A 12,855-nucleotide genomic window follows, 5' to 3' on the forward strand; every position below is an offset into this window, starting at 1 on the left:
ATTTTTCCACCCCTTGGGTTTCAGGATTCCCTTTGGAGGTGCATGCTCCAGATTCTCAATCATTGCAGGAATGTCATCATTGTCGCTCTTGGGCTAACCATCAAGTTGGGTGGCACTTTCAAGTCCTAGCTTTTTAGACATCGTAGGGACGATTAGAGAATCCATCAAGTCCCCAACAAGTATCACAAAAGCTTCCATACTAGGACCCTCAAAACACGACACAAAAGTGTCGTTGGGATTGACAGGAGGAGTAGGAGGAGGAGGGACAGGGTCCCCCCTGAAGTAGGTTCCATGTGCACAAAATTCAAAAGTTACAGGACGAGAGGAGAAAATTAAGGTTAGTATTATGGTTAAGCACCTAAATATTGTTGCAATATTTCTAAAATGCTAATTGATCATTGTCACCACCTCAAAAAGCTAATAATGACTATATGTTTTAAAAAAATAATTGAAACACTTTGACACCATCTAATCTCATCTCACATTTCTCCAAAAAAATAAAATAAAATATAGAACTCAAATTTTTTATAATTAATAACTCACATTTATTATGACAATATAATATCTTCTAATATCATTTTAACAACATTCTACCTATATAATCCTATTACCGCTAACCTTGATTCTAAATACAGTTTCAATTATCAAATCAGGCAGACGACAAAACTTAAAAAAAATAAAAAAAATTCAAAGAAAAATATGAAAGTATACAATGCCGTTAACCGTGCCTGGAATAAACGAGTTTATCTGGATGCAGCGCGAGGAGAAGGTGAATGCAATACTTTTTTTTACATCATGTTTATATTACAACTTCGTTATCCACAGGCATGCACAGCGTTGTTTCTTCTCGATAATTCCCATTCAATCTCTGGGATATACATTACATCGCTCAAGTGCAAGCTCGACAACAGAAAACTAAGACTGAGCTCCATTAAAAGAGCTGACTCCATTAAAAGAGCTGACGACATTCATTCCTTAACTTTTAATTGCGGTGTCACCATTAGTGACTATGGCCCTTCCATTGCCAAAGGCCATAAACTATACGAAAATGGGGCTACAGACAATAATAATACAACTGATTATTTAGACAAGCAGTCATTTGCAAGGGTGTTCAATGTGGCGGCACTGAGAGTCTCTGCAGAGGAATGCCACGTACTTCAGAACAGATTAAAGGGTCATTTATTGAACTGGCCTCGAATTCAGAACATCGCTAGGGTTCCGGGCGATGACATAGAACCGCATTTGGAAGAGCTTTTTAGTGCTAAAGATGAAGGGATTTTAGCAGTTGCTGAAGAAAATGAAGGTGAAAATGCTGGCGATCCCGACCTTCTGCGGAGAGCACGAATTGCGCGAAAGTTTAATAGCAGAGGTTATATTCATTTCAGGTACCGGGAATTTTAGCTGATATTTTGCCACTTATTTTCTTTTTTTCTTTTTGTTTCTTTTGTTTTGGTATTTACATTAGCATTTATTCCTCTGGGTGCCTTACATAACATAATTTGAACATTTTATCACGTTTCTTGGTACAACGGTCATTTTAGTGTGCCCAGGGTGGAATCTATAAGAAACTGTTAAACCAGGTCCAGTGTCAATGGCGGGTCGTGATTAGAACTTGGTCATCGTGATTAGAACTTGTGACCAAGTTCTGATATCACTTGTTACAAGTTAGGGTTGCTGTTGCACCAAAAGATTAACCGACCTGTCAAACTACACTTATAGAATCCACGAAGCCGTTAAACCATGTTGCGAATCCCCCACGAGGGATGCTGGCCCGCTGCCTGCTGGCCCACTGCATCTGCTGTTGGAGAGTTTCCTAATTCGACAAGATTATATTCAAGCTGTATGGAATTCTTGCTTAGGAATGGTGAATTTTTGCTCTTCTAGTCGCTGAGATTAGAATCCAGACAAATCTAATAAGTCTGTACAAGGTTTTAGCTAATAAATTTATCTTCAATTTATGTAATCAGGAGCTCGGCAATAGGAGCTCGAGACTTGTACTACTCGAGCTTAGTCTTATCCATTAAACTAAAATTTAATGGCAACTGAGAAATAAAAATTTACCTATTTTTACAGAATTCTTTTCTTTCTTTCTGCATAAAAATTAAAAACACTTTCAGTCTTTTTAATTTTTTTTCATGGACTAGTTAGTATTATAACTGTGAATCTCCCAATTAGCATGTTCGAGGTCCTCTATCATTGGCATTCTGGACCATTGAAGGTTTGTAGTGTGGATTGTTCTTACAACATTGCTTTCTAAATCTTGAGCAAGATTATAGGCCGCATTTAAAGTGTTGTTGGGTAAGCTAGAAATTTATTCTCAAGTCATGCAAGCTTGGACTGCTTTGGTATTAAGGTAAGCTTGTACCATTCTTTTTAAAGATTTAAACCTTGGCCACCTTGAAATTTACTGCATTGAACCTCGCTAAACTTGAAAATTGAGACCACATCTCTATAATTAAACCTAGGGCCCTTTAAATGTACCTTGTTAAATCTGGGAAAATTGGGGTTTACACTTTTAGTTTTTGTGCTTCATAAAGCTTTGTTAAACTCACATGTACTTTTACATTCGCTACGCTACACGATCGCCACTATTCCACAAGGATATGGTTCACCTTATTGCAGTGGGAGGGGTTGAACCTAGGTCATGCTTATACGAGTGCCCCCACTTATTATTAAATGACAAGCATTGGATGGTGCTTGAGGACTTTTTAAAGTATAAAAAATTGGTAAATTGAATGTTTCGAAAGATTTCCGTTGTTTCTAAACTTTGCTAATCCTTCAACATTTTCTCTACAGGAAGCTCTCCCAAATTTCACGGCCCAAGAAGAAGGAAAAGAAGAAAGAGGAACAGGGCTCAAACAATAAGACAAGGAGGATTCACAATAACAAGAACAAACTTGCAGTTGTTGAAGTTATAGAGGAGGATATTGGTGATGACGACGAAGATCTGAGTGGCCTGCTGGGGAAAGATTACAAGATTAAGGAATGGAGAGGGCCAACGAGATTATTACTTTTGGATGAACGCCATGCAAAGAAACCCATTTCAGAGATTCCACAAGCTGTGCAGGTTCTAAAATCCTGCATCATTATTATATGACTTGTGAGTTATGATGATGTTGATGCAGTGTTGATCTCTTGTTTTGTTTTATGGATAAGGAAGTGAGCTTGATAGGACAAGCTCCTGTGTTCTGTCTTAACAGAAATCAAAATTTATATTACAATAAACAAATAGCACCTCTTCTGAAGGAACCACTCAAGCTTAGGAAATCATAGCTTAAAACCCTGCATGTTTGAATGTATGTAACTGTATATGCACGTGCATGTCTGTGCGTGTGGATCTATGCTTGTGTTTCTGTTTGCGTGCGTGTATGGATCGATGCTTGTGTTTCTGTTTGTATGCGTGAACTTATGGATGCTTGCATGTGACAATCCAAACAGCAAACGGTTGTACAAAATCTGTTTTAGCTATAGGCTTATGCCTTATATTCACTTAGTAAACTATAGATAGAATAAAATATAATCTACCCCAATATGTGGATGAGATCTATAGTTTCCTCACCATTTATCTACCTGAGTGTGCTCTTTTTTGTTTTTTGCCCTGACAAACTCAACCCATTACCCAGAAATTAAGAATGCCTTTGCAGTCTGGGATAAACAAGATGGAATTTGAAAATATTAATACCGAGCTTTTTTCTATTTTAGCCACTTTTTTCAAGTTTAGGGGGTTGGCGAATGTGGTAACAACAAAATTATTTCTGGATTTGGGCATGAAAGGTATGGCTGTTGTATAATATTTAACAATTTAAAATGAAAAAAAATAAAAAATTATAAAATTAAAATAACGAAAAGTAGCTAAAAGAAGACAAAACTTAAAAAAAGTATATACATGGTGCTGTGTATTCAATAACATTTGATTGATCCAATATCCATCCAATACTCATAGTCATAGTTTAAAAACTTGGACTTGGCAAAAGGTAGACAGACATAATTTTGACTCCGACTTAGTGACTCAGCAAAAACTCCACAACTTAAAATATACTTAAATTGCTTATGAAAAATAATTTTGCTTTTAGCTGATTTCCCTTAACAACCCACATTATGAAGTACAAGTACCAGGGCTAATATCCAATGCTTGTGAATTTTTTTGTATAACATTCCTATCACTTTGGTTAACTTTGTGCTTCAAGAGGAATCTTCATGTACATGTGAAGTTTTGCAGTCAATTACAAAATAATTTTGTTGCAAGATTGTGGATTGGAAGCTTTTAGCTGATTTACCTTAACAACTCACATTATGAAGTACAAGTACCAGGGCTAATTTCTTTTTGTGCTTAAAAGTACACTCCCAGAAATCTCGGACACCGAGTTGAGTCACATCAGTTTGCAAGAATTCTAGAGGACTATGGAAGAAGGCAAGAGGTCAGCTTTAGCATGAAGCTTTTGACAGTGGGTTGGCGCATGCCGCCGAATTTTCAGTAGCAGTTCAGTGCCCTGACTTAGTATTAGAGTGCATGAAGGGATACAATCTCGAAATTAGAGAGGTCAAAACAATTGATGACAAATTGATAGCCAAGTTGGAAGGTGTCTCCATCTGCATTATTTTCAGACTGCCCATCAGAGATTGGTTCACTTGCATAGATAGGGAGTTTGCTCATTGACATTTCAATGCAAATAAAAGCCAATGCTTAAATACTATAGCAAGAAAATGGTAATCAGTGCCTCTAGGAGGCAGGTCTTAGCTTCTGAAAGCCCTTCACAGGTCTATTTATTGATAATGTCACCAATACAACCCTTCTTCTTCACCAGATGTATCTTTTCATCATCATCATATGTGCAGGGGACCAATTCGTTGATTGGGGTAGCATTATGAGTGACAACTTGTACATACAGCTGACTAAGTCTGAGTCGAATTAGTATTTCCATATGCCTTTATATCTTTTCTATGCAATTGCAACATTAGGACGTGTCCAGGTCTCAATACTAGAGGACTATACGACAATACAATGCAAATCTATGATTACTATCAACAATTGCAGCTGGATGAAAGGTACATACACTTTCGAAGAGTGAATGATGCTTTCACGATGCTAGCAGTAATAGAACTCCAAGGAAACATGGCGCTCAGGATATCTCCAAAAGCAACAACTCTGGTCAAGCAATATGGAAGTTTTTCTAGCTAATTCTCGAAGTTTACATATGTGAGGGTAGGAAGTTTTGATGTATACCCCTCTAAGTTACCGAGATATGTGGACAACAAACTCATTTTAATAGAAGTCTGCAAGCAATATGGTTTAGTTAATAAGAGGTGCAGAAAGAGAAAGAAGAATGGAATCCCTTTTCCCATTGGCCTCAATCACTATAGCTGTAAATCTTCTTCCAATGCTTAAAATATTGAACGATCGCTAGTGAAGATCAGTCTATATTCTTACACCATGGGATTCCCTTTTGACAACAAGAACTATGTTAGAAATAACCTAAATCTTGGTCCAGGATACTATCACTTTCTGAAAATTGAAGACTTCTGGGAAGATTGCGAAGATGATTATGAGGTGTGTAAAAGAGATTGAATGAGCCTTACCCTCAGGCAGATCAAAGAATTTAGATTTGGTAGGAATGTAAGTGGGATCAATGATGATGGGTCAAATTTGATAGATCCTGTCTACTTTGAAAAGATTCAAGTGCAGCCTTCATCCTCCATTAATTGGGCAAATCAGTAAGTGAAAGAATTGGGTGAAAGGACCACTTATGTGCTTAAAAGGTAAAAAATATGGGGTAAGGAGCATGATTGAGACAATAACCATTAAGGCGTCAGACAAAGGAGATTCCTCAAGGAGGAAAAGTGAGAGTAGAAAAGGTACTTCGACTTCTTCTCAAGTTTCCACCTCGATTTGCTGGGAAATAAACAGGTTCAATACCAAAGATTGTGAAGATCATTCTCTATCCAATAAACTAATCAAAGGATAAGATACAAGGGTTGGATTTCTGCAACATGAAAATCTAAAACTCATATGCAAATCTGAAATATAAGTTGCCTTAATTGTGGAAAAACAAGATTAGATCCTTCTTCTCTATGATGCCAAAAATTTGCCTGTATATCATGCTTAATAAACCTATCTTATGTGAACTTATAAATCAACAACATAAGATCAACACATAACACATGATTTACGTGGAGAAACCCTTGTAGGAAAAAACTCCACCAAGAAGAGAGGAGAAGCTTGCATTATCAACAATAAATGGACTTACAATACAATCACTTCCATTCTCCTCTGTCTCCATCATAACAACACCTATGCACATGTGAACAACCTCCTTATGCCTCCCACATGTCCTTTGTTTCTACAAAGAAACCTACATTCAATTGTTTACACGCTATTCTACACCCTAAAGGTTGAACTTATAGAATGGCAAGAGCCCCAAAACCATAAATAAAGATTCCCAAAGAAGCCCCTTCATTCCTCATGACCACAACCCTTGGAATGCCTCCACGAATGCCTCCACCAAACTCAAAAAGACATCGGTTTTGGTTCCAATACTTTCCCTCCAACTTAGGCGCCCATTCTTGCAAGAAAAACATTACAATAAATGACGGAACACCAAGAGACACTTGTTGCCTCTTCCATGCTCCCACTTGGAGAAGCCCAAAGGTCATTATTTTTCCACTTAAGTCATGAAATATCTTATTCTAGACGTCCATAAGTGGGGAAAACAACATTAAATAATTGTGTTCACAACCCACTTTTACCACTACCAGTGGAACCCATCACACCTTATGAATGTATTACAAATAATGGTGAGAATTAAATATTACAAATTATTTTCCCAATACATCCTAATTGCCTTAGAATATTTTCCAAGGATGTTGGAACCATATCATAGGATTTACAAGGTAGATGGCACCTTAATCCTAACACAAGTCTTAGTTCATAGTAGAATAGTCAAAGTACTGGTGATGTTTAAGATCCCTTAAAGAGGAATAGCTTCAAAGGCATGTGTGGAGAAGATACCAAGATAAATAAGAAGAGATCTAAGACAAAGGAAAGGTCATTGGAGCCCATTCGAGAAGAAGTTGAAGCAAAGGATTCAATATAATCTAAGGATGATCCCAAGGGTGATGAGCAAGTTCCAACTATATCTCCCTCTATCCTCGTCATATCTCCTAAACACGAGATACCTCATTCTTCTCTTACCACATAGCTTTCACCATCAATATATGTAAATATTCCTCTAGAGGATATCCTTGAACCACCTATTCCTCCTCGGCCTCTGATATCTTATCCATCAACCACTAAAATCTCAAAATCCTCATAGGGCCCTCCATCAGATTGGTTAGAACGTCTATTGAAAAAGAGGAAAGTTGTTGAGTTGGTCGTTCTAGAATTTGATTCGACAGCTAGTTTGTTCTAAAAGAAATATAGGCAGATGGAGCTGCAGATAATTTAATACAAGATAATGCATGCTCTATATTTTTCAACACTCAGTACATGGCTAATATATAGCCACTTACATAGCCAAACAACCTCCTATTTAGGGAGGTGTTATAACAAATATCCCGGAATATCATTCACGGGTATAACACATTAACCGCTAACTATTGTGATATATTGTTATTTCAACAATATATATGACTAACCTATATTAGTGAGTTGTTTATTAGCAACATCACTATTACAATAGTAACTACCTTTCCACATTTACATACCTCAAATATAATGTAAACATTAATATTCCTAATATTCCCCCCCTTAATGTTTACATGGTAAGAACTCACACCCTACATTTGTAGTATGCACACCCCTGTGGCATGTCCAACTCACTCATGACCTTTGATCCAAAGAAAGGCTCTCTCCTCCCATGGTTTTAAATAGGCTTACCACAAACCTTGATGTGAATAGGAACCTCCACCATCTGTCCACCTCGAGTGGTTTTCTGGATCCTCCCACAAACCCTTTTAAGATCCATGAACTGACTTACATCGGTGCTTATATTTCTCCAACATTAGGGGAAAATATAGGAAATGCAACTCACAAAAAATATAACCGGGAATAATTTCACATTACATCTATGAGAACCAAATGTTCTCAATTGCAGTCACTATTGTCGAACGCTGCCACCTGATCTCGAACAGCATAGGAAACTGCCACTGCCACTGGAATTTGCCCTTGACGTTAGCCGATTTAGCTTGAAATGGAAATGGAACATTGATGTTATGTCCCCCCCTCAATTTGAAATTTCCACTTATTCACACCACACAGGAGCACTGAAAAGAAAACAAATCACATAAAACTGCATACTAATGTCTGGATCTTGATATCTGGGTCTTGCTGCACATGATCATAATTGCCAGTGAATGTATTCAGTAGTCGATCATCTTTTGACGAAGTATGGCAGTCAGAGGATCTCCGTAGTCAGAGGATCACAGACGTTAGCTGCTTTCTTATACAATTACCCTTCCAACATCCAACACACTACGTAAAGTAGAAAACCAAAAATCTGAACCACACATCACACCATTTGCAACTGGAAGCAAATACACAACTGAAAAAATGTCACTATGTCTGATGCATGGCCTCGTTGTTGGTGACTGATGAGAGGTCGCTGATTAACCTCCAACCTTTGTTGCCTCCTGCCTCCAATTGGTTTGCTACTTAATCAGCAAATTTGACTTTTAGGTTCATTTCATCAGTTGTGAGGAAAGAATATATCCTCCCATGATGTAACATTTGACAAGGAGTGTCAGATACCACCGATAATGCACTCCAAATATAATTGAAACAATTATAACTTTTTGACAATTTTACAAATTTACCCACATAGACTCTGATGTACACCATACAATCTTAAACTATGAATAATTATTAAAACACTTAAGCAACAATTATTTGACTTGAAAAATAGACCCTATTATAGAAGAAAGTAATACATGATACTTTGACTTTTCGATAACATAACAATTCATGACTCATGAAAAATGGACCTGTTGACGTGTATTTTGTACACAATCATACACAGAATAAAATACCGACAGGCATCTTATCCTCTCTTGAGAAAATAGTCTCTAACTGCTGAAGATCTGCAAAAAGGATCAGTTAGATGGACTCCAAGGTTCTTTTAGTGGGATCTCCACGTGTGGACAAGCTTTTTAGTGGTATGATGTGATTTGCTGTTTCCTCCAAGGCGTCTTACGGATTCAAAGGTTCGAAGATTTTACTAATCTAAAAGGAACTTTCAAAAAAATAGAAAAAGGACAGGGTTTAAGTAAGTCTTATCTAGCCTAACCCTATGAACGACTTAGCATGAATGAGATTTGGCAAGACTCAACCAACTTCAATTTTGCCATAAGATAACAACTCAATTGAAAGTAGTGCGATCTTCTAAGGTAAAAATGGTGTTCAATGCATCAAAGACCAAGGACACTACTATGAAGGTACATATCCTAGATGCGAAAATGCTTGAAGGTTAAGGACTCAAAAATGTTTTCCAGTCGACCACGCAAGGCGTTCCTACAATCAGCAAGAAGCTAGTGGTTTGGATAGCGAATCCTACCAAATATCAAATCTCACACTTAGTCTTTCAAATTAACAACTACTTCGATTGAGCGTGATTCAAGTACATCCAACAACCATGAAGATAACTTATGAAATTTGCAACAAAACACCATAACTTCAATATTTTATTGATTTCCAAGTCATCATATACAACAATTGCTTGAATTTCTCTCTTCAAGACTCAATCTTGCTACAAAATAAAAATTGCTTCTAACTCTAATCTCTCTATTACATCAACTATTATCTCTCACACTTATTCACTATTTTTCTATTCTCAAATGAAATGAAAAATGGGGGTATAAATAGCATCCCCAGTTACAATGAAAGGTCCAGATTGAAAATAAATCAATGGACAAGATCATGACACCTAAACCCTAATTAGGGTTTGTTACAAATGACCTCCTTTTTACTGAACAATATTAAATACATAGCCAAATATTAAATTTGGCACAAAAATCTAGGAGGTATCAACCAATGAGAAATAAGATGTCATGTCATCTGTAACAACCTTTCATCTAGAATCTTATTCCCTTTCCAATTCTCTTTCTTAGCATATGCAATGAATTTTGTCACGATTCCTTCGATTTCTGTGATTGGAATCTCGGGAAGATTCTTGATACTCTCTTCTAAGTGGATAACCTGATCAAATGCATCTAGAAGAGCTGTGTCCCAAGTAGGTTCAAGTTCCTTTGTTTTATCAATCAGGAGCATGGTGGCATACATCTGATCATACTGCTCATCTGTAACATCTGCGTCCTTGCGAAAGATGATTTGGATTCTATCCTCAAATTCTTGTAAATCCACATCTGTCTCGACCTCGATCCTTCTGCCAAGAATGGTACGAAGTACCTCAAATACTCTGTCCTGGATCGGATTGATCACCTCCTCAACTTGACCACATCTAACACTGATGTCCTCGAAGAGAACACTCTTTATATGGAGCAAGGTTGACCACTGAAACAAACTGTGAGAATCACCTTCTAAGATCCTCTCTTGTGCTAAAATTCTTCTGGATGTGTGTCTTATAACTTTCAAGACAGGGATGACAACGTCCTTGGTATGGGCAAATGCAGCTACTGTTGCCATCAATCTGTGAATAATCTCAAGAACTTGGATAGCCTGATGGGTGATCTTCGACATCCTTGTAACAAACTCAATGGCCACCGTGTGAGATCTATCCATCCAACTACATGTACGCTGGACCAGGTTCCTGAATCTTTCTGCTTCATTGATTGATTGAAGGGGCAATGCCTGCAATGGTGATCTAACTGGATCCTGACGTCCCAAAGGTTCATTGATGTGACTGAAATATGTCCTCCATGCACCGACCTCTTTCTCAAGCTTTCTATTCTTTTCTACTTCTTCTCTAAACTTGTCCTTCAATGCCTCAAATGTGTCAGTGGCATCATCTAAAGTCTGCTCTGCTGTGGATGGGCCTAACTCAATAGTTTGTATATGATAGTCTTCTGCTAGGATCTCACCCTCATATTTGTCTGCTGCCGGTGTAGCTATCTGCAGTTTTCTAGATCCAGTCTCATCTCGAATCATCTTGGACATCTTTGTAGCCTTCTTTTTCTCTGTTGTCATATGTGAACGTCCCATGAGGCTCTCTAAATCAATTGCACTGTCCTCGTCCTCTATTACGATCACCTTAGTCAATCTTTCCTTCAACCAATCTGGGATATTCGATCTTGTCTCTTGAACTTGAATTTCTTTATGTACCATTTCTTCTTGTCTGGGAGGAGATGTTACTTCATTATCATCTTCTAAATCATAGTCTTGGAGAGATCCATCGGATGAAACATGCTGTGCCTGTCCTTCCTCCTGTCTATCATTCTGTACCATCGATTCCATGGACTCTTCCACTCGAACTGTTCTATCTTCTGGTCTGGAAGAAGTACCAGGTGCTTGATCTTTGTTGGCACCTTGCTTTTTCTTGGAAGGCTCTTTCTTTTCTGATCTTTCCTTTCTCTTCGAACCTCTCGAATGGAGATTGCCCTCACTGGCACATCGAAGGTTACCTTCACCTGAATTCCTAGGATTAGGATTGCCTTCACTAACACTGGCTCCACCTTCGGCTGGCTTTTCTTCCAAAGTAAAAGACATGGCTATGCCCTGTTCTCTCAACTTCTGATGCTGAACGTCTACCCATCTACGAGTACAAGACAAGACTGGTGCCATCAAATCATCTAAATCCACGGCCTCGGGCTCATTCCAATTCAAACTTATTATCTTGCTTTCTCTATCATATGAAGATTGGATGTGCCTACCGTTGTCCTGAGCTTGGTCGGCTACTCTGTAAATCTTACATTTCCTGATGAAATCCAAAGGCAATCTAGAATGTATTTTTCGTTTCACTTCGAGATCATCTAGGAGATTCATCATAAAATCTTCAATCTGGTACTCATGTCTAAATCTTCTACCGACCGTCTCCTCTAAATGTCCATGTGGATCAAAACTATTCCTCCAAGCAAAAGATGAAAAAGGATACAAGGCTAACTCCTTCTCTGCGTCATCCATGGCTAAGACATTAGGACATACCTCAACTGAATTACCCAAAATAATAGGTACTTGAACTCCATTCTGATGTTTGTGTCTGAATGCCTTCACATATGCTGCCAACTGCCTTGTTACTTCAAGTAACACAATTCTATCTGTCGGGTATCTCGGCAACATGTATGGAGGTAAAGGACATCCATACACTCTAATGTAAGTGAACTTGGGAAACTGAATGAACCAAGCACCGTACCTCTTGATGAATTCCTGGGCATCTTGAGATAATCTGTTGTGAATTCCACCTTGCAACGTCCTTGTGATGTTCATCGTGAAAGTATCATTGACTAACTTGTAGTTTTTCCCTGGTGGATGATGCAAGTAGGTATAGGATTCACAAACTCTGACCTCGCCGGGTCCTCTTCCAATCACTCCTCTGTGAGGTAGTCCTGCGTACTCAACGCTCCTAATTAAGGCATAGATGACATATGAACTCATGTGGAAGGACTTAGTAGCCCTGAGTCTTCTCAATTGTACGTCTAAGCAATGGCTAATTATCCTAGCCCAATGTATTGTACCCTTTCCTTGAACAATCACCTGGATGAAGTAAAACATCCATTTCTCAAAATAGAAGGCATGAGGTGCTCCTGTAACTCTGTTGAGCATGGTAATCAAATCTCTGTACTCCTCCTGGAAATCAATCCTGTGTGGTGTGTTCGGTACTTTGCTCAGACGGGGACGACTCTTAAGTAGCCAGTTCTTGTTGATTATGCTTAGGCAAGCATCTGGATCATCATCGTACACTGATCTGGCTC

General features: G+C 38.2%; 1 protein-coding gene across 3 annotated transcripts in view; it reads left to right on the forward strand.

The window, feature by feature from the left end:
- Positions 1 to 684: 684 nt before the first annotated feature.
- LOC131068690 (tRNA (guanine(37)-N1)-methyltransferase 1) overlaps positions 685 to 12,855 on the forward strand; it is a 177,564-nt gene continuing 165,393 nt past the window's right edge. For all 3 annotated transcript variants that reach the window (XM_058003932.2, XM_058003934.2, XM_059207537.1), the window contains exons 1-2: positions 685 to 1,385; positions 2,797 to 3,067. In XM_058003932.2, coding sequence (XP_057859915.2) covers positions 700 to 1,385; positions 2,797 to 3,067 — 957 coding nt within the window. In that variant the 5' untranslated portion in view covers positions 685 to 699. The remainder of the gene's footprint in view (positions 1,386 to 2,796; positions 3,068 to 12,855) is intronic.

This window comes from Cryptomeria japonica, chromosome 6 (genome assembly GCF_030272615.1).
Source record: "Cryptomeria japonica chromosome 6, Sugi_1.0, whole genome shotgun sequence".
Taxonomy (NCBI): domain Eukaryota; kingdom Viridiplantae; phylum Streptophyta; class Pinopsida; order Cupressales; family Cupressaceae; genus Cryptomeria; species Cryptomeria japonica.